This window comes from Falco rusticolus, chromosome 2 (genome assembly GCF_015220075.1).
Source record: "Falco rusticolus isolate bFalRus1 chromosome 2, bFalRus1.pri, whole genome shotgun sequence".
Lineage (NCBI taxonomy): Eukaryota > Metazoa > Chordata > Aves > Falconiformes > Falconidae > Falco > Falco rusticolus.
In genome coordinates, this window is record NC_051188.1 from 75,714,523 (window position 1) to 75,738,279 (window position 23,757).

The following is a 23,757-nucleotide window of genomic DNA, read 5'->3' on the forward strand; positions in this document are numbered from 1 at the left end:
ATTGCCCTTACGCCAGTGTGCTGCAGGTCAGGGAGCTAAATATTTTTCAGCTCTTCCAAGAGCCTCACATGCAAACAACTATTTCTAACGTTTTCTTCCTTGCTTTTCCTCTAAGGGATCAGTAATTCCAGCTGTTTTTTCTTGCTTTTCTCAGCAAAGGCCCTGCAAATGTTCTGTCTTGGGGTAGAGTCCTTCATGATTCTCCTTGATCCCAGCTCTAACCTGCGACGCTCAGCATCACTGCCTACCTGCTGACTGTCAGCGCCCCTGGTTTCAACTCGCCAAAGACAAGCACTGCGGCGAACTCTCATAGCCCCCTTTCCAGCTCCATCATGGGAGAAACCAGTAGGCAGTTGAAACAAACCTTACTTGTTTCAGCCCTCACCAGTTCTTCCAGTCTTTGCAAAGGTGCTTCTGAAGGTGCACCAACTTGTGGCATACTCTCCGTATTTATTAACTATGTACTAATCTCAGCCTTCAAGTCTAGTGAGGAGCTGATGGGCCTCATATGAAGGAGTTGACTACCCTGTGACAGTCTTGTGTTTAATATGCTCCTGATCACATGGAGAACGAACAAATATACAACCCACGTGGGTGTTTGGAGACAGGTGAAATTTCTAAAACCTGTGTTTCCCCCCTGGACATGTGCCAAAAGCTAGTTTCATATAGGCTGTCTGTAATTGACTACCTGGTTTAAGGACTTGGAGGTGGCTGGATGTTTACACACAACCCATGTCACTCCAGTTTGGCTTTGGCTTTTGAAGCTGTTTTTTTTTAGCTGCTGGAGCAAGCCCAGCATATCATGTAGGCTCAGCTGGACCTTGATTGGCATGTGTGTACCAATCTGGGGATAATCAGAGCACCAGCTAGCTCTTCTCCAGCTGATAACAGAAATACCTGGTAGCTGCGGGAACAGTTATCCCCATAGCAATGGACTCCTCATATGTTCCTGCAGAAAAAAATTGTTTAGGCACAAATAAGTGATTAGGCGTATATTCACATTTATCTCCATATGGCATCAATTTCTCCCTCTTTGAATCTGATGAGAGCGCTACTGAAAATGCCTGTGTGTACCAGCATCAAAGACTGCCTCACCGCAAGATGTTTCCAGTCTATCCGAAGGCTGTTGAGATGGCTGTCACAGAGCAGAGAATGTATATAGCTGCTTCCTGTTGATCACTAGAAACGCAGCATGGGTGACTGTCCTATTTTATTGGGCTCTTTTTTTCCTGGCCTTCCTCATATCAGTTGGTTTTGTTCTCCAATGCCTCAGCTTCTAATGGCGTGGCACTTTACCAGTCCTATGGCTCTTTTGATTTGCTGTGACTCATATTCCTCTGGCCTAAGCTCAGGCTGATTTCCTGGCTTCCTGTTTCTCACTGATTTGAGGAGGTTTAGACCTGCCAACAAGAGATGCCAGACACTGACAGTTAAGTGCAGTTTAAGTCATATAAATGACTCTGGCCCTTGCATGTATTTGTTTTCTAAAAGGGTTTTCTTTTTTGCATTTTTTACATAGAACATTGTTCCTGTATCCCTCCTCCTTTCCTCTGTGCATTTCTCTCCATACCTTCACCACATGGTTACTGCAGAAGAAAATATCAAGGAACAAGTTCACAGAGACAGTGGCTGGGCTTTGACAATGTTGTTGCCTTTCCACTACCTGGGCAGTCTTCTCCCAGTTCTCAGACACGGCACAAAATGAACCCAGCTCTGCCTGCTCAGTCACAGAAGCTCACACCTGTGTCACATCATTACATCCCTGGCTTGGGCCTCTGTAGGCTCTTGCCCCAAGTGCATTTGTCCTGTCTGTATCCTGGGTTGCAGTGTGCTATTAGGACACAAGACTTGAAAATAAGGAAAAAAACGTGTTGAGCCAATCATTACAGGCCTGCTTCGTGAGCTGGAGGAAAATAAATGTGGGGTTTTTTATGAAGACGAGGCTTGGAAAAGCATTTACAAGTAATTAGTCGATGAGACATCATGAAAATTCAGGTGATTTGCATTCCAGCTAGCTTAGAGCAAAGAGACATCTGTTATAGCTTCTTCATCAACATATGCATTTGCATCTGCCTCTCTTCTTTATGCATAGATACTTTAATCATTTTATTCTAGTGGCGTATTTCAATCACACAGAAAGAGTCATGAGTGGGAGCAAAGAGATTTGCTTTGACATCCTGCAATGGTCAAGTGTACTGAGCCTCTCTACAAGAGCTATTGCTAGCAAACCTTAATAAAATAATAGGTATTTAAAATCCTACCAAGAAGATACTAGACTCATGCATGCTATTTCAAGTGCTCTTGAATAAGGTGCATGCTATTTGGTAATATCCTCCTATTAGCTTGTTTAGTCATATGTTAAAGGAATTGCATGTCATCCTAAATTACCAGTTGAGTCAGAACTGTATGAGCCACAATATTTTTCTTCGTACAAAGAGTTACAACGTTTTGTAGAAAACATGGGTTGTAATTACCCTTATGCAGCAGCAAAGGGGGAGGGAGGAAGAAAGAAGAGGACTCATCTCAGAGGATTTTATATAAAATACCAAAGTTCATTTGATTTCAGACTTGGTTCTTTTTCCTCCCCGCAGGTTTCTGTACACATTAAATAGGACTGAGTAGAAAAGTTTGACCAGCCCTCAGCCTCCCAGAGGGAGGCTGGGAAGAGTAAAGGTGTTTAGTGAGGCTTTCCTGGCCCTTTGCAGGCACAGGATGTTTTCCCTTGCTCTCTGGAAGATGTGGCACCAAACACTTCCTCTTTCCTCATGCTTGTTTCCAGGAAACCCTTCCCAAAGGCTTCACCCTTGTTTTACCAAAGGATACAAGACAGGAAAGACTGACAAATCCCTGTGACACAAATTACTTCCTCTTGAGACTTCCTCATTGCTAAAATGGATGGAAAGCAGGTGATTCTGTACCTGGTCCCATGGACTCCATTGCAGATTAGGGATGGCAGAAGACACACCCTACCAATGAAGAAGTATTGCAATGTGGCCCTAAACCTGCAGCTGCATAAGCCATGGCAGCAGCGACCAGTAAGGCTGAGCTGCAGTGAGGCAGCAGTCCAGGACTCTGCTCTGTTTAGGTCTGGTCTTGTTCTTCTTTATTGTGAATTCAGAATGCAGCAATGAAGTCATCGGGTTCATGCTCATTTGACTGTGGTGCACTGTTACTTCTCCCCAGTAGTGTAGTCCAGCGTCGCTGGGTGAAGATAAACAGGCATTGGGGTTATGAGGTGTGCATCATTTGTTTCTTAAGAAAACCAGGCTACTGTGCAATTACTGCCTATCCTTGTGGTAAAGCAGCACCAGAACTATTTCTTTCCTTACGCTGATTGCACACCACTTCATATTCTTTGATATTTAGTGGAGCAATTGCTGCTTCAAGCCAATGTGAAATTACATTCGGGGCCATGATACTAGGACAATAGCCCCTCTCCAGTCTCTCCCTTTCCTCCCTGCCCCCTCTTTCCTCCTTGCATTTGAAGCACCTAATTTTCCATTCTCTGCTACATCCATATTTGTCAAAAAAAGAGCAGATGCTTTCACTGATGAATATGAAACTGATAAAAGATGGTTATTTTTCTCTGTATATTCACATCTCAGCTCCAGAGAATTCTATGTGAGGATTCTTCTGAAGGTAGATGAGACTCCCTTTTTTAGATATCTCTCTGCCACACCAAATTACAATGCTCATCTAGTTGGTTTCCACACACAGGAGAAAAACTGCACAGATTTGTCTCAGTGTATGGAAATGTTTTAGTGAACCTGTGAATCATCTCATAACTTACTTCTTTCATGTTTTTATGGTCTTAGTTCTCTTAGAAGTACACAATAAACACATACCCAGTAATGAATAACACAGGGAATGTAAATTGGGAGCCACTTTCAAAAACAAAAAACAACACCAAGAAAGTGTTCAATGAACTTGAAAAAAACTGCTGTTAAAAAATACTACTTTGCATCACTCATAAATAATCTTTTGAATGCAATTATGTGAGAAATCATTATATCGCAGTAATCAATGTCATGGATAAAGAAAATCTCCAATGATGAGTGCCATATTTTATCCTGAGAAACTGAACTCTTCATGCTAAAGCCTGAACCAACTACTAATTGTTAGGCTTCAGAAAGGAACTTCCCTTTTAGAAAGATTTCTTTTACCTGTCACAGAAATGTTTATCGCAGACCACTTTGGAAGCAAGGTACTCGGTGTAGTGAACTGCTGAGCTGATGGGAAAGCTGCATTAAATTATTCAGAGGTCTGAATCTTTTTCAGAAAATCTGAATATTCTTTAGGTCATGAATTCTAGTGTCAGTCATGGTCCAGCATATTACTTGCTCAGAGGCAGATCTCCCATTGGGGTTAAAGACAGGGTTGACCTACCAAATTCATTTTGCAGCCCAGTCTTTCTTGAAATTAAGAACATTTACATCTGAGGCATGGTCTTACAACTCCCGTAACAGAGGAATATGTGCAGAAAGGTGGCTGAACTGGATCTTAGGCATGCTTTGGTCCATTTTTGTGAAAAGGCAAATTAATTGTCCTTTCCCAGGGCAAGCATAATGCATATCAACCTACTAATGGAATACACTTAATCTACACTAAATACACTAAAATGTATTTAGATTTGGATTTAGAATTCTCTCTTTTATAAGCGCTGTTGACATGGGGTTTTAGGTTTATACCCTTTGAAAGAAATGGCTCAGCAGGACTGCAGCAGGGTAATTCATTCAACACCAACCAAAACACATCTGAAGCCTGACTGCAGGAAGAACTGTTTAAGAAAGTGTGTCAAGATAGTAGTTATCCCATCTCTTCACTCAGTTTTAATCGCTACCTTCCATTTGTTTGGGGTCATCTTCTCTATTCCTTTAACGATCAAGTCACTGAATAGGATACACCTAAAGGAGTGGGTCCTCTGAACAGACCTCAGGGCAAAGTCCTTCCTGTTTTTTATAATAAACCATTTCAAAGAAGACCAGGTGACATTCATGGGATAGAGATAGTTGTAAGATGAAGACACAACCAGAAGCTTATGGCCATGGGCTCTAGCAACTTAAGGGTGACACTCAATGCTGCCCACGTAGACCACTTGTGGGACTGGCAGCAGAGTTCCTGTCTCCAGCTCCTTGTCTTCTTTTGCCCACACACACATCAGCTGCCTTTTATCCCTTGTCACAATTACACACTTCCCACAGGACGTGGTCAGAGATTCACACAACTCCTGAAAGATACCATTCTGCTGGTGGATGGGCAGCTCATCTCTTAATAAAAGTTTTTACCGGAGGCAGGGCACCCACACTTGGCAACTGCCAGTGTGAACAAGTGTCCATACTGACCAGCACAGGCTGGCCTCCTCAGCTATTTTTTTCTCCTGTTATAAGACTTTCTGGAATATCTGCTTCCCCTAAAAAAACAGTCCTGAAACCATTGAGCTGCAGTGTCCTCAAAGCTCTCAAATACAGCAGGCACTGCCTTTTTGAAATAGCATCAAAGCAAACCCTGTGAATTATATGCCTGAGGAGCAGATTTGCGAAGTGCTGTATGTTGCTGTCTCAAGGCTCATGAAGGATGTTCACAGAGCTTGCAATGTGCCCGTTGCCCTGGCATTACTCTGCAGTGTCACACCCAACCAGCATCAGCACCAGCAGGAGCTTCCAAGTGGCTGATCAGAAGGCACCTTGGAAAGCAATAGCCCCATCAGGCTGGGTACGCTGCAGCTGTGCAGCTAGCAGCTTCTGGCATCAGGACCTTGCTCGTCTTGAACATTGTGGTTCCTCCTCTCACAGCACTGGGTGGGTGCTTGGGCCCTGTGTACGTGTGTGGGCCAGTCACGCACTGCCAAAAGGAGCCCAGAGGGATGGAGATGCGGATGAAGGAGCTGCTCAGAGTCAGCACGGAGAGTGAGCCACACCAGAGCATTGAGACCAGTGGTAGGAACCATTCCCTCCCTCCTTGGCAAGCATGCGGCCTCATGGAAGATGCAGCCTTAAAATTCTGACAGGTGGAGGAGGGGACTGAACCCTGGGTGTCTTGTTATGGGGGGCAGGAGGACCTCTGGACCCCCACATGAGCCTCCTGATGGGCAGGTTCAGTCCCAGCAGCATTGCGAGGTGCTGCCTGGTGCCTAACAGCACAGCAGCCTGTGCAAGGTCCACCATGCTCAGCCTGCCCAGCTTCAGGCCTTAGAGAGGGAAGAAGTGAGTGATACCTCAGACATCGCTTCAGGGTGAATTATTTTTAGGAATGATTTGGTTTCTAGAGACCTCATAAGTTCCTGCTTTGTGCAGTCACTTCTCTATTTTGTGCTGGCTGTACCGACGAACCGCTGAGGCACCCGCATTGAGCCTGACACCAGCACCATTACACTCTACAAGGGTGAGCAACACCATTAGGGGGAGAAAGGAAAATTTCTCGTGTGCTGTTATGTGAACACACAGGCTGAAGTGAAGGTCAGAGCAGAAGGCTGGACAGGTACCATCCTGCTGCCACGGCAAATCAAACAGGGGCACAGGAGCACATGGCCAAGTGAGGGCTGCGGCTGCCCTGGGAGAAGGGAACATTCAGGGGAAGGGGTGTGGGTGTGTGCACACACTGAGGGCAGCAAGTGTTTGGCTGGGCAAGGTTGTGGAGCAGAAGCAGTGAAAACTATTTTGACTTATCTGGTTTCTTACCTGTCCCTCCTCCTCACTGCAAATGCGCACACAGAATTTTACCGCAGGAGCAAGCTTGTCAGAGCAAGACTGTAAAACTGCTCACACTTAGCTGTACCTCCAAGGCTGGGAGTGAACACTGGCAGCAGTATCAGTTGGGCTGAACAGCACAAACATGTCAGTCTTTGATTACAGCATGCATTTCCTTGCCCACCTCTGAATCTGAGACCCCCCCACAGTCCATGTCATCCCCTCTGGAAGAGGTTTCTTTCCCCCTAACAGAGTGGGAAACTCTGAAGCCAAAAAATGTCTGAAGATGAATATGGCCAGTGGGGTCTAACTCAGCTGTCTGAATGCTCGCCTTAGCAAGGCTAAGGCAAATAAGTGACGGGGCACATCATGTTAGTAGCATCACATGGAGAGCAGAAGTCTGAAATTTTGATATAGAAAGGGTATACCCCCAGAAAGAAGCCCATATAGTTCGTTATCCAGGTGCAAAATGGTGGGAGATTCAGACTGCACATATCAAGAAAAATCCTTAAATATGCAGTACGTATTCATATGAAATTACATAATATTGATTCATCTCTGTTGGCATTTCACACTGCGATACACCTTTCTCTTCTAGTGTTAGCTTTTGTCCTTAATAAATGTATGCCAGGAGCATAACCTGACATGAGTAGTCCTACTGGAGTTATTGGGTGCTTATTAGTTTTGAAAAGTGCATGTGTTTAAAGGCCTGGTCAGGGTCTGAGGTCCCTTTGAACCCTGTTCAAAAACACAGTCCTCTTCTGAACTGGACCACGCGTGTAGGTACCGCAGGGACTGCCCAGGAAAATTAGGCTTGATGCTCCTCAGTTTGAGCCCCCTATAGTGAACCGTCCTGAAACCAGCTCTGTATCACTCCAGGCTTTTGCGGTTTTGCAGCATCAAGGCAAATACCGAATGATGAAGAAAGCCTGCTGCTGCAGGCTGAGCGCTTGTCTGTGCTTTCATGTGCCCATGAAGGGGCTTAGCAAGGTGGATGAAGGAGGTGCAAACCAGTCTTTCCACTTGCAAGGCCTTAAGGCACAGGCAAGGTCTGTTGCTGTATTGTGATGCTGTCTCAGAAGGACAGGGTGATGCTCTTATGCTGTCAGGTGGCGTCAATGTGCCTGCGTCTCTGGCTGGCCCTGGCTTCTTCAACCCCCATGAATTTATCTGAGCCTAAGTGCTTATGAAAATACCAGTTATAAAGCAGCTGATATGTAGTGAGATGGGAGGGATGGACTGCTTTCATGTCCTTGTCAGAGAAACCATATGAGTGGATCCTCCTATGTTCCATTCATAGATCTGTGACATAAAACCACCTGATAACCTGCTTTAAAAACAATTATTCATGGTCCCAGCGACTCAATTTAAAAAACTTGGGCAGCAGACATAAAGTGCTGTTCTGAGACACAAAAATAAGTATTTTGTTTCCTCTGCTACCTTTAGTTTGCTGTGTTACTTGTTGCCTCTTTTCCCTTCCACCTTATGTCTACATAGCCAGTGAGGACTTGGGGTAGGGACCTTTCCTTCTTCTGTAATTTTAGACTTCTGACATTCCCTAGCAAGGCCACACAATGCAAAATCTCTGGGCATAGCCCCTGCCCCACAAGTGCATTTGGGATTTGGGAAAAGCTCTCTTATCCTTCAGCCACTGCACCGGAGTCTTCTGCTCTCACCTTGCTGCCCTACCAGCAAGACCTGCCTCCGGCAGTAAGGCAGTGCCCTGAAGGTTGGGGTTTGGGCATCAGCACTGGGGCCACCCCTCTTCCTCCACCACCCCCAGCACATGCAGCATGCACCCAGCACCCCATGCCCAGGGCACCGGCCGTGGGGTACCTGCATCCTGGGTGTCTGCCGGTGTGGGAGGGTGGGCTCAGTAGCATGTGAAGTATTTCACAGGGATGCCCAGGCTCAGCCACCTCCTGCTCCCCCTAGGAAGGAGGTGGGAGGCCTGGCCCTGTCTGCTGCCAGCTCCTCCATCACTGCCTGGGCACACATGTGAGGGCTGAGCAGTGACACACCATACCTGGCACGCTCCCCCCCCAAAAGCACTTTTTTGGTGCTTCACTGAATTCCATTGTACCACCTAGCTAAATAACAAATTTACCAATTACCCATGAACAAAGTCCCTATTAATGATAATTAGGATACCAATTATCAATTACATACCGATTACCCACTTCAGTAGTAATTATGTTATTAGGTTACCAGTCAGCACATTCTATAGGCAAGGTAAAAATCATCACAAACCCTTTATTTTAAAATGCCAAATAAAAACATAATGAAATACAGAACATAATGAAATACACATAAACAGTAGTCATGATGTTAGGCAAACAGTGGATGTTTCTACTGCTGTATTATATTACATGTAGCAGCCAAAATTAAGTTGCTAATTTTGAAATTTAACTTCTTTTTTTAATCTAAATGTTTTGTAAGTTTGAATTTTGTTTTTCCAAAACCAACACTTCAGAACATTATTCTATAGGGAATTTGGTTCTCTTCCAGTCATACATGGAGTGACAAAAAATAGGATTCCTTTTCTAACAAATACCGTACCCAATTAAGATATCTATTTTCCCTCCTAGTTGCCTGATGGAAGTCCTGAACACTAACTGAAGTCCCATGCCAAAGTAGTATTTCTGGTGTCAGACAAGGCTCCCCAAAAGTGTGTAATTTTAACTCTCGATCTGTGATGGAACCAGTAAGAGAAGCACTTGCCAAAATCAAAAATGGCCTCAGGATGGAAACAGAAAAAGTTGGAAAGTTCAGAAAATAAATAAAAAGCAAGCCCTAAACTTCTCAGAACAGAGCTAGTACAACTGTTGGCAGTTTCCCGCAAAGACTGGTGAGACACCTTGTGAAAACTGATGAAATTTGGGTTCCAGCATTAGGGACGCTGCCAAGGTTGAGCTTATCAGCCTTCCTCTTGGTGGCATCGCACCATGGCTTCTGCCTAAGCACGGCCACTATTTCAGGTGGAAATACTTGGCCATCTATTCCTGGACTCTGTAGGAACAGAGTATCCTTAGGAGCTGAAGCTTTTTATCGGATGTGGTTGAAACTATGTACACATATATACGTCTTGCTGAGGTGGGGAAGGTAAAACAAAAGGAAAAGCTTCAAGGTCGAGGTGGCATAGAACTGATGGGTGTGCCTGGGTCTGGGAAGGGGACAGAGCCATTATGTCTGTTACTTGAGCGGTCGAGGTCTGGGTTTGGCTCTCGATACAGGGTGTAGAGCCCCTGCTGCACGGTGAGCACAGGGAGAGGGAGGGCTCCCCTCGCCCCCACCACAGACTGCCCACAAAAGCTGATTACCTGTCAGGCTGTGAGCAGGAATGGGCTCATCCCCAAGGGGACACCGAAGGCGATATCAGTAGACTTCTGTCATACATCAGCAGTGAATTGGTTTCCAGCAGCTCAGTTTGCAAGGAGGCAGAGAGCACTTCCCGCAGCTGTGGGGTTCACTCTCCAGCCTGGCGCTTCCCTTGCATCAGCCTGTTAGAAAAAGCTGCAGCCGCTGCTGCGGGAGGTGGAATTTCACTGCACACTAATGTGACTGATGGACGTCTAAAACCTGTATCTGACACTCTCAATGGAAAGAGAGATTTGACCCTGCTTCCTGGTGCTGTTGCATGACTGGAAAAAATGATAAACTGGGTTTGCAGAGCAGGAGGAATTGTTGCTACTGCTAGAAGTCAGGCTGAAGTCTCCTCTCAGTGCTGGCGCTGGGCAGAAATTGATCCTTCTTCTGAACGGATAGCGATACTCACTGCCTTCTGGAAAACAGCCACACTGGGTAGAAGGAAAAAAACCTGAAACTGTAAATGTTTTTTCTACCTTCAAAACACCTCTTATTTTTCAGATATGAATAGCTGAGCTGCAGCAATGGGAGCATGGTTACCGAGTACAGTCAGGAGCAGTGAGCATAAATAGTGGATCCTGGCTCAAACTGAGCAGTTAATAAACCAGACACGTTCATGAAGCCAAAGGCAATGGGGTCCAAAACTAACTTGACTGCCTAATTGGCCTCTGCTGGAGACAGTGTCTGGGGAATATGCACCTGTCCAAAAAAGGAGACGTCTGTGTTGGAAAGCTGAATCTCTGGAATTCAGAGAAGTGGGGAAAGCCAAGAAGGTGGTGTGGATTTCATCTTGGCTATCAGCTGGAAGTATTAGCCTTGGAACATGTCTTACCAGATCAGGCTCTGGAAACTCCCTTTAAGGATATGGCCCACATGAAGTAAATCATTTCCAGGCAGTTGACTTGGACCAGCAGTGTCAAAATCCCATAACAATAACACTATATCATGCCAGAAAAAGATACATTAAAAAAAAAGAGAGAAAGAAATTGCAGCAAGAAAACGTGAAGCTACAGATAGAGCAAAAAACTGTTTAAGAAAAGTCAGGAAATAATGTTTCCTAGGTACAAAATTGTTGAGAACTTTTTTCCTATCAGTAACATAAAGCAAATACACAAAGCAACATAAAGGAGGCTGAAGGGAACCACAACAACCACCCCACGGACATACAATTTTGTAGGATTTCATAGGGTTTTTGCCTTAAAATTCTTGGAGTATCTGCATCACTGGTTTCCAATCATTTTGATTTGCAGACTCCAGAGCTTTTTCCAATGAATTTGTGGACCAAATATAGCAAGCTGAAGCCCACTGCCAGCGTTTGCTTGTCCACAGCTGCCCATCCTGGACCCCTGTATGCCCAGGCTCCACAGGACATGGATTGAACACCCTTGAGCCACGTGGTGGGCAAAGCTCTTCTTGTGTCTGCTGAGGCTTGGTGGCCTGCAAAAGACACCCTAAAACTACCGTGACAGCCTTCTGCTTACTGCGTACCACCCGAAGAAGCAGCAGGGGATGAGGACTCAATGGGATTTCACAGTGAGGGGGTTAGCACTAAACACTGAACGAATTTGTTGGGGGTTATTGACACAACGGTGGCACAACCCTGAGGGCTACAGCTGTGGCTTGTCAGCCTTGATATTGTCCAGGTGGGCGCTGGAAGGGACCCTGGAGAGACGTCAAGATGTCTTTGCCCTCCTTATTGTCTTGGGCTTTGGTAAAGGGCTGACATGCAGGAAGAGAGCTGCTGAGAAATGCATGACCACTGTCAAAAACCCGCTGCAGACCAAGCCTGCCAAGCGAGCAAACAAGTCCAAGTCTGACATGTGCCTCCAGACCCTTGGAATAACCTTCCTTCCAGAAATGCCAGACATGGGTCAGCTTGCCTCCACCTCCAGGTGTCTGACATGGCAGTGAGGGTGGATGCAGAGGCTCCAGCCGCTGTGTCTGCTTGCAGAGTGCACACCCAATGGGCTCACTGGCAGCTCCGAGCCCCCCATAAATAAATGAATAAATAACAACAGCAAACAGGCACACCAACAGTGCGCCAGCGGGAATCGTACTGGCCCTTCTTGAAGCAACAGCATGCAAAGGAAGGCCTTCTGTTCTCCCGAGAGGCAAGCCATGAAAGCACATGATAGGATGAAACAGCCATGAAAGAGCTAGGCCAGCAAGGATTTGATTTCCAGTGTCTTCACCAAAGGCCTGGGGCTGAAAGAACATGGGCTGCACTTGGGTACCTTCACAGCTGCACGTGGGAAGCTTGCACAAGAGCGGTCTGCATCTGTCCTGGCACAGCTCCTCATTTCTTGCTTTCATGAAGGAAAAATATCCCTGTTTAGGCTCCGTATGCACAACAGAATTATAATAAAAAGAAACCAATTTCACACATTCCTTAGTACTGCATCTGTGCTCAGCACCTCAGACCCAGGATTGGTTTTGCCATCCTGCTTTTGCAGCTCCAGTAAGGCAGTGCTGTTGATAATAATGAAAGTGTCTTTGCTTTCCTTTCTTGGAAGCTCCACAATGCTTCTGTGAGGGTTAAGCTTCCCAGAATAGAGATAGTCAATGTAGTTTTCAGGCTTGCTGGAAACAATATTGCTGAGCATCATGACAAAGAGTAGAAAGCCGAAAAACCCAACGATGATGAGGATATAAAACGAGGCCATTATCTCCTCTTGCATCTCCAAGGCTGGGTTGCTGAAATTATTGAACCGAAGGGTCTTCTTTTGTCCCACAAACATGTGGAGTAAATTTGGCATGACCAAACTGCTGTTCGTGTGGTTGCTCAAAGCCATCTTGCGCTGCCACTCCGGCTGCAAAAGCTAAGCAAAACAAAAGAATCAACTTAGCTGGTTAATGCACACCTGTCCTTTCACTTTGTCTAGCTCAGGTCCTTCACACTGTTTCCTCTCCTCTGCTGTGTAGCTGACTGCACTCAGCCATCCTCTAGCCGCATGTGTTGCATGCAAAGAGCCACGGTGAAAGTCGGTAGCAAGTTAGCACAAGAACTTGGAGAATCAAAAGCCGTTGCTCTCTGCTTGAAAGATGTGTGTGTACACGCATGGGCACGTACTACTCCCTTAGGCTGACTTTGTTTTGCTGGTGACGTAGCATCAAAATCAGGACACGGGAATAACGCTGCCAATTCCAGCAACTATCTCAATGGAAAAAGGATGACTCGTTCCTAGGTACCAGTATAATTCAAACAATAACACCGCTAAGGGGACAGGAGAACAATACCGGTATTATAGCCCTAGCTCCTGAGTGGAAGGGCTGTTCGCACTAAATCATCCACAGTAAAACCTGCTGAATTGAAAAAGAGCTGTGGGAAGGAACTAAATGAATACAAACTGATGTAAGTGTGTTATCTTGCTGAGAAGGAAACATGGAGGGAGAAATTATTTTCTGCCAATTTATGTTTCTTGAGGTTGTCTTTTTTTTATGAGCTTTTTTCAAAGTAATTTTTAGCACAAGAGAAACTTAAATCATTGCCTCTAAGCAAACCACAAGATCCTTCCATTCTGAAAAATCTCAAGATAAAAAGTTTTGACTCCATCTCCCAATCCCACATCTGAAAAATAAGCTTTTTCTTTTGCCAGTGACAATTTTCCAATTTTGATACAAATCTATGTATAATTTTTGGGTCTCTGAAATCCCCTTCTCTGGGAAGTGTGTGGTAATCTTAGAAAAGCTTTGTGGAAAACTGCCCGTGAGGTCTTGCTCAGCTGTAAATAGAAGCCAAGAATTTCATCCCAAACATGCAACTTTTGCTGATTTAAAGTCATTCACTTTCCTCGTTGCAGTTTTCCTTGCTTTTCAGCCAGTACTGATTAACTTGTGTAGCTCTCCTGTTGCAAAGGGTCTGTACAAACTGAGACTGCAGCCCCACGTATTGCAACAAGAGCTCTGGTGATACACAATACCTGAGGATTTGACCACTCCCTTAGGTCTCATACAAGAAACCATTTAAAGAGTTAGATATGAATAACAGGATAAAAAGCTCTGAAAAATCTGACAGAGACTAGAGAAAGCTCCTTCAGAGCAGCTCTGCCTGCCAGTCACCCCAGACGCATTTGGTAGTATTAAAATGAGGGTTACCCTTGGAAAAGATAGTGACCTGAACCCCGGGTCAGGGCAGCCAGCATCCCTGGCTCGCAGCCTCCTTCCCTTTCTCATCCTGCTTGCAGGTACTGGTGGCAGGAGATGTTTTATCTTCCCTCCTCATGCCTCACACTGGGATGTTCACTACTCCTGACTCAGGGAAGTTAGGCATTTCCTCTCTGGTCCAGCTAGGATGAGCCCATCACTGGACCACTGAAGTGCCCATTGGGTCTCTGAAATTGCCTGAACATCCTGGGTGATTAAGGTTAGCTATTCCTGGTTAGGTTTCCTCCTTCTATTACCTTTTAATGAATCTGTTTACCCTGCTGGCTGAGTTGTGACTGGTCTGCCTGGAATCTATTAATAGCCCAATAACTACGACGGGCGGCTGCGTGAGCCGAGTGCTGAGCTTACGTTGGACCCATTCGCAGAGGCGTGTGGAGATTTACAGCTGCAGCACAGGAGCTGGAGATGTACCAGTGGAATATAATGAATTGCAGCAACAGTGGGTGTGTGGGACCACACAGTTCAGGTAGGGTATAGCTTTTAGCCAACTAGGATTTTTTGGTCTATACAGAAAAACAGAATGGCAAGATTCCTTCCAGATGCCAAACCAGATACAAGTAAACTCCCCGTAGATTACAAAATTCCTCTTCTCTCTGCCCCAGCCCAATCTGGCTACATGTTCTAGGCTGCAGTAGAAATCAGTGATCACAATACTCCGCAGAATGAAATCTCTCTTTAGTGTAACCCATTCGGAGGGCACAATGTGAAGAAAGTGATCTATACCTTGGCTGAACACTAAAACTGACTGAACACTAGGTGAAAGTTTTATTCTGAAAAAGATTAACTGAAAGTAAGTTGACTTCCTGATAACAAGATTTTCTCTGTTGTTCCCCAAACCCACATTTCCCTTCTCTGCCTCTCCAGCCTGTTCTGCTATGCTGGCTGTCCTGGGGTTTGTGACTAATGCCATGAGGAGCTACAACACGTTACAGAGGACCAAAGTTCAGAGATATACCAGTGATCCGTACTCTTCTTGATAGATAGACTTCCTAACTTTCTGCACTCCCACTGCAAGAGACCCCAAACAGCCTACCCTCTGCCCACCCGCAGAAATCTTGTACCCAGTTGCCACAACTATATTCATTTGCTATCATATAAAAGTAAGGCTAAGCTTTGAGTGCTCTTGTTTGTATTTATTTCTTCCAGTGCCTCCTGCTGCCTGCATTTTGTTGAAGGGCTTTCTTCTGCACTCATTGTCTTGCTTCATGGGTCACCTCACTTCTGCAGACCCCTTGAGACAGGACAGTGACTAGATGGACTGTCCTTCTCACGTTCGGGAAGATGATCTCCAGTTGGGAACCGCAGCCACATGCTGCCCTTTGGAGTCTCTTGGCATGGGCTCCCTGGCTCCTGCCACCACTGGAGTGGCGCTGGTCCTTTAGGGATGTGTACAAATTGTTGGGTTAAAATTAAATACAAAAGCACGGTGTTTTGACATGCAGTTCCTAGGACACTGCTTTCTAAGGAATACAGTATTTTCTGCTCTAGAGCAGTGAAACTAGTTATATGTTGGACTGGCACTTAAAATACCTGCAAGTGTGAGTATCGCTGAGCCATGTGCCACTCCTCTTTTTTTGCTTTTCTAACATTTTTCCCCTCTCGTACAAAACACGACAGAAAAACATGACGTACCCAGAAATCCCCAGAAAACAATAATGAAAGGCTTGCGGCAAATGACATAAGCCGAAAGGGCAGAGTATTGCCCGTTAACAGCTGCCTAATCCTCCTTAGGCCAGGCACACAGCACACTGGGGGTTTTTAACTGGCAGGCTGTGGGGACCAAGCGCAAGTGTGATGCCACTGAAAGGCAGAACATGAGTATTCACCCCAAAATGAGAAAGAAGTCTACGGTAGGATCTGCCTTTGGTGGCAACCAGGGGAAAGATTGGTGGCTGCTGTTGTGCCCCACCAGGCCTCAAGAAGAGAGAAAACAGGCTTCAGATGGCTCTATACATTTAAGGCTGTGTCATTTGTCTGCGTGTATGTGCCCACTCACACCCCAACACACACACCCATCCACACACAGACAATACTGGAAAGATACTGGAACACCACAGCAGCACTCCTCCGGGCTTCAAACACCTGTATTGCTAGTTTTCCGCCCATCATCATATTAGATACATAGGTTAAAATCAGCCCTTTTTTCCGTGATGGGACTCATCCCATTTCTACCAGCTCCCCTCTCCAGGGTTTTCCAGAACCTAACGCTTGTTTTTTCCATTTTGATCATTTGTGTGTGTGTGTGCAAAGCTGTGTCCCACACACATCAACTAGCGGTATACATCACTATAGTCTTTCTCATAAGTAGGCATAAATCCATGCACACAGATAGGTATGCATGAATTTCTCCTCTCCCTATACACATAAACACGTGCTAAAATATAAAAACACCCACAGAGCCACATGTATAATGCCATATCTAGGTAATTTTTGAAAAAATGGCTAGTAGCTTGAGTGTTAAACAGAGCTGATTTTCAGAAAACTGCATTTTAGGGAAAAAAAAAATATCCAGTAAATGTATCCAATATAACAGAAAAATTGAAATGAAAACTCAAGCCAGTGCCTACTTATCACTATGTAGAGGAAGTTGCAGACACCCCAGGCACCATAACAAGAGCTATGAAATGCTGTACCTATCAAACAGCTTACTTACATGCAGACCTGGCTCTGTCCTGGGAGCAGCACCTCTTTCAGCTGTCAGGCTTGCTCCCAGCTGACCAATGCATTTAACTATTTAAGGAGCATAGGAGAGGAGTGGCCTCTGCTTTTCGCCTCTAGCAAGTAATCACAGGAACATTATGCATGAGGGAGTGTCAGCAACGCAATGTGGTAACAGGATACTATGGGCCTGTGAGGCTCCTACTACATGGGGGCTCCAGGCAAGTGGCCATGTGTGTTCCCTTATCGTGCAGGGGTTGAGAATAACATGGATGAGCACTCAATTGCCTCAATACTGGGTGAAATAAACATAAAAGCTGCTCTGGGAGGGTGCTTACTGCTGGACAGAGCCCATGTAAGAGTAGATTGTGGGCCTGGGGTTGTTTTTGGTTATTCATCGTAGATCTGTCATTTTAAAAGTCTGCAATTCTCAGAAGTGGGAAAGAAAATAGCAGTGTCCTCGTGCCCCCCCAGATGTGTTTTGTTGATGCAACATTGTCACACCAAAGGAAAGAGGCTACGCAGTTTTGCCGCCTTGTTCAGTGCACACATACATCCCTGCTCGTCCTGCTTTACCCTTCTGGTGAAAGGATGGGGAAAGAAAGTAGCCAGGAACAGGAAAAAGGATGCTGGATGAAGCAATCTTGCTATCTTTCATCTTGCATCCTCTGGCCCCAACCTCTTCTATCCTGTTCTGCCAGCCAGGCATGGTGTTTTATTCCATTCATGCACCCTCTCCATGGCAAAACAGCATGAGTTACACCACTTCACAGCCAAGTCCCCTTTCAAGATCAACACATAACACCAGCCGTGGCTTGCAACATCTCTAATTTAACTCATATTTTGCCATGGGAGCCACAGATGACGGCTGATGTGGGGTTACTTTGTGCAAGCAGAACAACTGAAGGCAACTGAGGGAGGAGGAGAGCTCGTGCTAAAGCCAGCTGGTTTTCCTTCCGTGGAAAGCAGGAGGGAGGAGGTCTTTTAAAGGCGAGGGTAATCAGGGCCCCATGATAGCAGGGTATGTCTGCCTCTGGGAAGCGGCAGCAGCTATTGCTATTAAAATTGTGGTCAGACAGATTCATAAATCTTGCTATGGGACTCGGTTCAAAATACTCATTTTTTCACATGTCTAATCGCTGGATAACACACAGTGCTTTGGAAGTATCAGCAGCTCGTTAGGCAAGCTGCACCTTTGGCTAACAAATGCAGAAATAGGAAGAAAATCAGAAGCAGGGAGCTACTGGTTGGAGGAAAAGCGACCTGAGGGCTCCCAGACAGCAAGGATGATGGGGAAAGAGAGGTTTGGTGAGCTGTTTTAGAGCTAAGCCCCAGCCCTTGGAGCAAAACTGTATTGCTGGTTTAAAGTGATCATCCACCTAAAAGCCAAGACCCGGCAGAGAGCGCAAAACACCAGCAGGCCTGTCTGTCTGGTCTTGCGCTGGCCAGAGCCGCCGACCCGGGCTGGCTGTGAATGAGCTGGCAGGACATGGCACTGAGCTGGGTGGAGATACCAGCGAGGGCCAGGGAGCAGGGTAGCTGGGTCAGTGTGGCCCTAGAGCACGGCTAGTTAGCCAGCTTCTCTGCAGGGGCTGTCAGATTAGACCCAGCACTACACCGAAGTTGCTGTCTGGTTTCCAGCTTCGGAGGAAGCATGGTCAGGGCTAGGGAAGGGTGAGACTCACATCTTGTCCTTTTGGTCCATCAAGTATAGCTCCTTTGTGGCTCCTGTCTGCACCCCTCTACCTAGCTGTGGTGCAGAAATGGAAGACCCACCTGTTTTCATACCTTTTCCCTATATTTGATGGTCCTATTTTGGAAACAAAATCAAATGTGAAACTATAAAGGCTGGTAACAAACCCTTTGGTGATGGTGGCCATCTGACCCCAGCACAACATGAAAGTATGAGCGACACAGGCTCAAGCATACACCGAAGATGGGGTTTGTTTCACTGCCTGGGTCTCTGTGGGGAGCTTCCTGCTCAATGCTGCATTGGGACAGATAGCCCTGAAGGGTGATGAGTCCATCCCTCAGCACAACATGCCCTCAAGAGGAGCTTGCTTTCTAATGACTGTGATTAGCATCAGCTTTTAACCAGATGACAGTAAAAGTGCTGTGAGATGGACTCCCCCCTCAGTCATATCAAGGCAAAGGATGTAGGATTCCTGCTTGTTCTTCCCAGGGCAGGACAGCAAGGACCCCACATCACCCAGAGGAAGCACCAGATACCATTCCCAATAATGATAATGAAGGACCTGGGGTACCATAAGATGTCCAAGTGTGTGTAGAGGGGGTGAGAGGGTGGGGTGTGGAATTATGGGAGTCCACATTGCCGTGTGGATGGAGAGAGGCAACCACAACCATGTCCCTTGACCAGGAACAAGTATTCAGTGCCTTCCTAATGGTGACAGCCTCTTTCCTCCACCCACAGCCCTGGAAGTCTGTGCCGGTGCCAGGTGGCACCTTTCTTTTGAAAAGGAATGAAGGATGAGGGAATGGGTTTGGAGCATGAACATAACAGCAGGGCCAGAAGAAGTAATTCTGGCAGTCTTTCAGTGAAGGCATATGGACCCCAGAATAAGCTGGGAAGTCTCTATCAGCTTTATAGGAGATAGGCCAGGGCACGTCAGCTGAGGGAGGATCTGATTCTCTTATTTTTAAAATAAGATCTTTTTTAAAAAGGTAACAAATGAAACAATAGACATCAGCAAGGCTATTTTACTCATATTTTTGCACAAAAGTTGGATTTTAGAATGTTGCCAACTCTATAGTGAGATTCAAAGCCCTGGTGGGGGTGGAAATTGAACTAATCTCTGTGCTTCCCCTCTTCCAGGACCAAGGACACCTGGAAACACATGCGGGACATGACCAAGACAGGCAGACGTGTTTACAATCCTATGGGTTGGAATGAGCCAGGAACAGAAGATTCACTGAGTTACCGAAGCACCTGGACAAGCCCAGATGAGCCTCAGACTTGAAGCATTTCCCATGCACACTTTCCTCTGCAGCGTGCTAGCTTGTTTTCCATGCTCTCACCCCTGTGGGATATAAGGTGGATCATGTCTTCAAGTGATATTTCCTGTTGAGCCAGGGCAACCTGCCTACCTTAGAGGAAGTGGGATGAAGGAATGTCTGGAGCTAAGATGAGTGAAGGAGCATTCCTCACGTGGCTGAGTCCTGCAGACAGACCACACTGGTCATCGGGGACAGTGGAGTACTGAGAACCTCAACTTCATGTGGTTCCTGTGACTTCCTCAAAAAAAATCTAGGTCATGCACTGACAGGCATTTACTCCCGGAATGAGCCATCCCCAAGACAGGGATGCTGAGGGGTGCCCCTTTCCCAGCAGTCCTCCTGGGGGTTGCTGTTGGATGGAGGGCCCCAAGGTGTCTCAGAGGCACACCTGTCTACCTCACGAGGCAAGGGCACAACGCCCAGGAGGCTGGCATGCTGTGGCGGCACTGACAGGAGACCTGCTCTGTGGGGAACTGGAGGAGCCAGCACTGGAAGAGAAATATGTTGAGTTTGCAGAGAGTTAGGCAAGAGCTGGGGAGGGTTTGTTAGAGTACCGAGCTGTTCAGAAATAGCTCTGGAAACCCCTTCCAAGGACCCTGGTTGGGCAGGGCAATAATCTGCCGTGTCCTTTCCCAGCTTCCTCTCGGTGGTGGTTGAGTCACCTTGGCTTCCTTGAAGAGGCTGAGAAGGGGCACTCACTCGTGGTGGCTGAGGGTGAGGGCTGCAGGTGGCGGCCCCGGTGCGAGGCAGTGCACATCGCCTCCTGTGCAGGTCAGACCATGTCACGCATCGCATTGCCCAAGTTTCTGTGGCTGAGAACGAGCCAGAGCTTTCATTTTGCTGTTGCAATAACAGGCCTTGGGCTAGTCCTGGTTATCTGGTGACCTGTTTCTCTCCCTCCATGCTCAAGTGTAGGTGTGAGAAAAAGCTTGCCTGAATATTTAAGTATTTATGCAGAACATTATTGCAGCCCTGATCGTACGCTGGGGCTAAGTGGAAACAGCATAGTGCTGGCACATCTGCTCAGAAGTCTGTGCTCTGTGCCCATGCACTGCACCACAGTCACGTGACTCGTTCCTTCTTAACTGTTTTTTCCTACAGGACCTTTAGATATTCCCAGTATTCCTCCTCAGGCAATAGGGGTGAACCCTGAATAGCTACTTGCACATTGAATACATCAGATGAAGGAAAAGAGCTCCTGCCTTCTGTGAGATAATGCGGTGTGAGTCAGATGGCAAAAATGATGCTATTAGACATTGTATTATTAGTTATTCTGATGATAAAAGTATCAGGTAGTTAAGTTTAGGCTCTTTGTTTCTTTCTTCCTTTTTTCTAGCTTTTCCAACATTTATTGGCTGATCCTTTTAAATGTATTTAGATTTTTCAGTACTCCAGTGTAGCAGACCTCCACAGCTTTTGCTGCTCTCCCACCATGCTCAGCCTCTCCCTTCGCCAGGAAATTTCATTTCCTAATGCCGCCTGAGTGCTGCTGCAACCCTGCATCACCGTGAAGCAGCTGTGGCAGCCAGCGCCGCCCGACCTGTCCTCTCGCAACAGTGTGCTTCAGCCAAAGGCATTGCCAAAATTAATTTCACGTGCAGGCTCTGTGCAGATGTAACTGCTTCAGGAGCTGGTTGTATCAGAGCCACATCCAGGTTTTGCTGCTTGTGACTCACCTACTAACAGTAGAATTCTGGATGTTGCCCTTTAATTGCACCTGTGAAGCAAAAAGATTCACATTTATTGTGGTCCGATGTTCACATTTTTGGCTCCTGTCCAAGCACATGGTAATACGATTTGAGTAGTATCACCTTCAGGACAGCAATAAAAGCAATTGCCACTCCCATCCTGTGCTTCACATCCTGTTTCCACCACAGGCTACACATTAAGGAGCTTTTGCCAAGGACAACATCACCCTGGGACAAACTGAGCCAGTGGCGATGGCTGCTGGCTGCTGGTGACACCAGAGGATGAGCAGTGCCCTCCCCACAGGAAATGGCAAGCTGGAGCAGGAAAACCGAGTGCAATGGGACGCTGAAGAACTGGCATAATCTGTGATGAGTGCTGAAAATACCCATGAAACTTTGCAAAGACCTTTTTCTCTCCCATGTTTCACTCCTGGTTGCAGTCAGCCATCAGAACAGGTGGACAAGAAGAGCACAGAGAGGCCTAACAGTGTTGGAAGAGAAGTTGTGTTTGCTGCCCTGTGACTGCAGCTGCTGGCAGAGATGCAGCTGTGGCAGGGCAGTTACACTTCAGGGAGTTATTTCTGGACCATCACTGTGATGAGCTTCTCAGACTTTGACATTGAGTTGGACATTTCTAGAACCGTAGACTGGGCAGCTGGGAACAGCTGTCTGGGATCTGCCCATAACGTCCCAAAAATGGAAGGAGGAGGAGTATTTACCTAGGGCTGTCATCTAGGGAGGCACCTGGGTACGGCCACACACCATGGCAGTGGGCCAGGCAGTTTGACAGGTTGCCCCACGTTGTCCCCGCCACTGTAATTGCCTGCTTCCTCTTCCCCCTCCCCTAAAGATTTCCAGATAAAACATGTTAGCCTGACCCACCTGCACTGGGGGTTAATGTGTTTCCTCAGAGCAGGCCAGGAGCATGCACCTGTGCGGCTGGCCACCATCTGGTACATACTGGTCTGGTCCCTGCAGTAGGTATCGCCATGCCCTCCTTGAATGGAAACTGTAATGTGGAATAAAACTGCAAACACATCTGATAAACACGTCAGTTTGTAACATTACTGTTCTCTTTTTCTGTAATTTCACAGACTACTTAATTGTCTGCAAATCCCCAAAAGTGCCAGTGGCTCCTATAGATAAATAAAGAGGAGAACCTGGGCACTGCCTGTGTTGTTTCCTACTGAAGGAAGTTTGGGAAGTAAGAGGAAAGCTGCCCAGATGTGGAGGAAGAAAGGAAAAGCCGGTGCCACCAGTGCAGCTGTGATGCCCCCGGTACCTCAGGTCCTGGGTGTCTTAATGGGAGAGGTGGGAACAGGTCAGGGGTTTTGGCATAGCTGCTGACTTGTGTGAGCACCTGCTGGATGTATTCATTGCCATTTAACTTGCCCAACGATTGCCTCTGCTGTTATTGCAGTTATGTCTTGGCCTCCACATGCTGTGCCACAAAATGCTGAACACACACCGTGGCAAGGTAGTTTTGCTTGTTTTTTTACACTACTAGATCACAAGGTATCCATTTACATCTTCTAACACCGTTCTTCAGACCAGATAATTTCCCTCTAGGATGACACGCTGGGCTGTGGTGATGCCTTATGCTATAGGGTGATGCCCTTTTCTTTGACCCTGGTGAGTCCAAATTAGGGTTAGATCCCGTTCCCACTGCTGTGAATGACAGCACTGCCATCAGCAGAGACATTATTGTTACCTCTACTCATGCCCAAGCCTAGCCAGGAGGTTCTCCAGGGAGAAAGGCTGCCCTACATAGCCGGGATGGACATAGTCATGTTCCCTTGGAGGAACATGGGAAATGAGAGAAAAATAGGTCAGAAATCGGAGCCAGGGTAGTCTCCCTTCAGATACCCGGTGATAGTCTCAAAGGGCCTGGAAATTTCTGCATTTCAGTGACCTCTATCAGCAGAAATAAGGAGCAACGTGCATAAAAAAAATCCCGAAGAGACTGTTTAATTTGCACTTTGGATTAAATAATTTGTGGTAAACAAAGAGGACCCTGTCTCTATTGCTTGTATCTACAGTGAGCTAGCCAGCACCACCAGGAATTTGGATTAGCATGAACCAGTATGTTTCTTATCTGCTTACTTCTATACAAATTGCATTTTATGCTGTTACAATCCCTTTCTCAAGGTCAGGATTTGGATGGAAAGACTGTAGGGATG

General features: G+C 46.4%; 2 protein-coding genes across 3 annotated transcripts in view; one reads left to right on the plus strand and one right to left on the minus strand.

Moving 5' to 3' along the window:
• The window catches only part of SMIM11A (small integral membrane protein 11A), a 34,921-nt gene extending 12,280 nt beyond the window's left edge, over window positions 1-22,641 (plus strand). Inside the window, exon 6 of one of the 2 annotated variants that reach the window (XM_037376826.1) lies at window positions 19,708-22,641. The gene's annotated coding sequence lies outside the window, so the exon portion shown is untranslated. Of the gene's footprint in view, window positions 1-2,779; window positions 7,331-19,707 lie in introns of those variants that run through there. The other variant, XM_037376827.1, reaches the window with a different exon arrangement.
• FAM243A (family with sequence similarity 243 member A) lies at window positions 4,782-12,844 on the minus strand. The gene is given in 5 exon segments (XM_037377928.1): window positions 4,782-4,823; window positions 4,826-5,371; window positions 5,373-5,557; window positions 6,322-6,373; window positions 12,449-12,844. Coding segments are annotated over 5 exon segments (1,221 nt in total).
• Window positions 22,642-23,757: the final 1,116 nt, after the last annotated feature.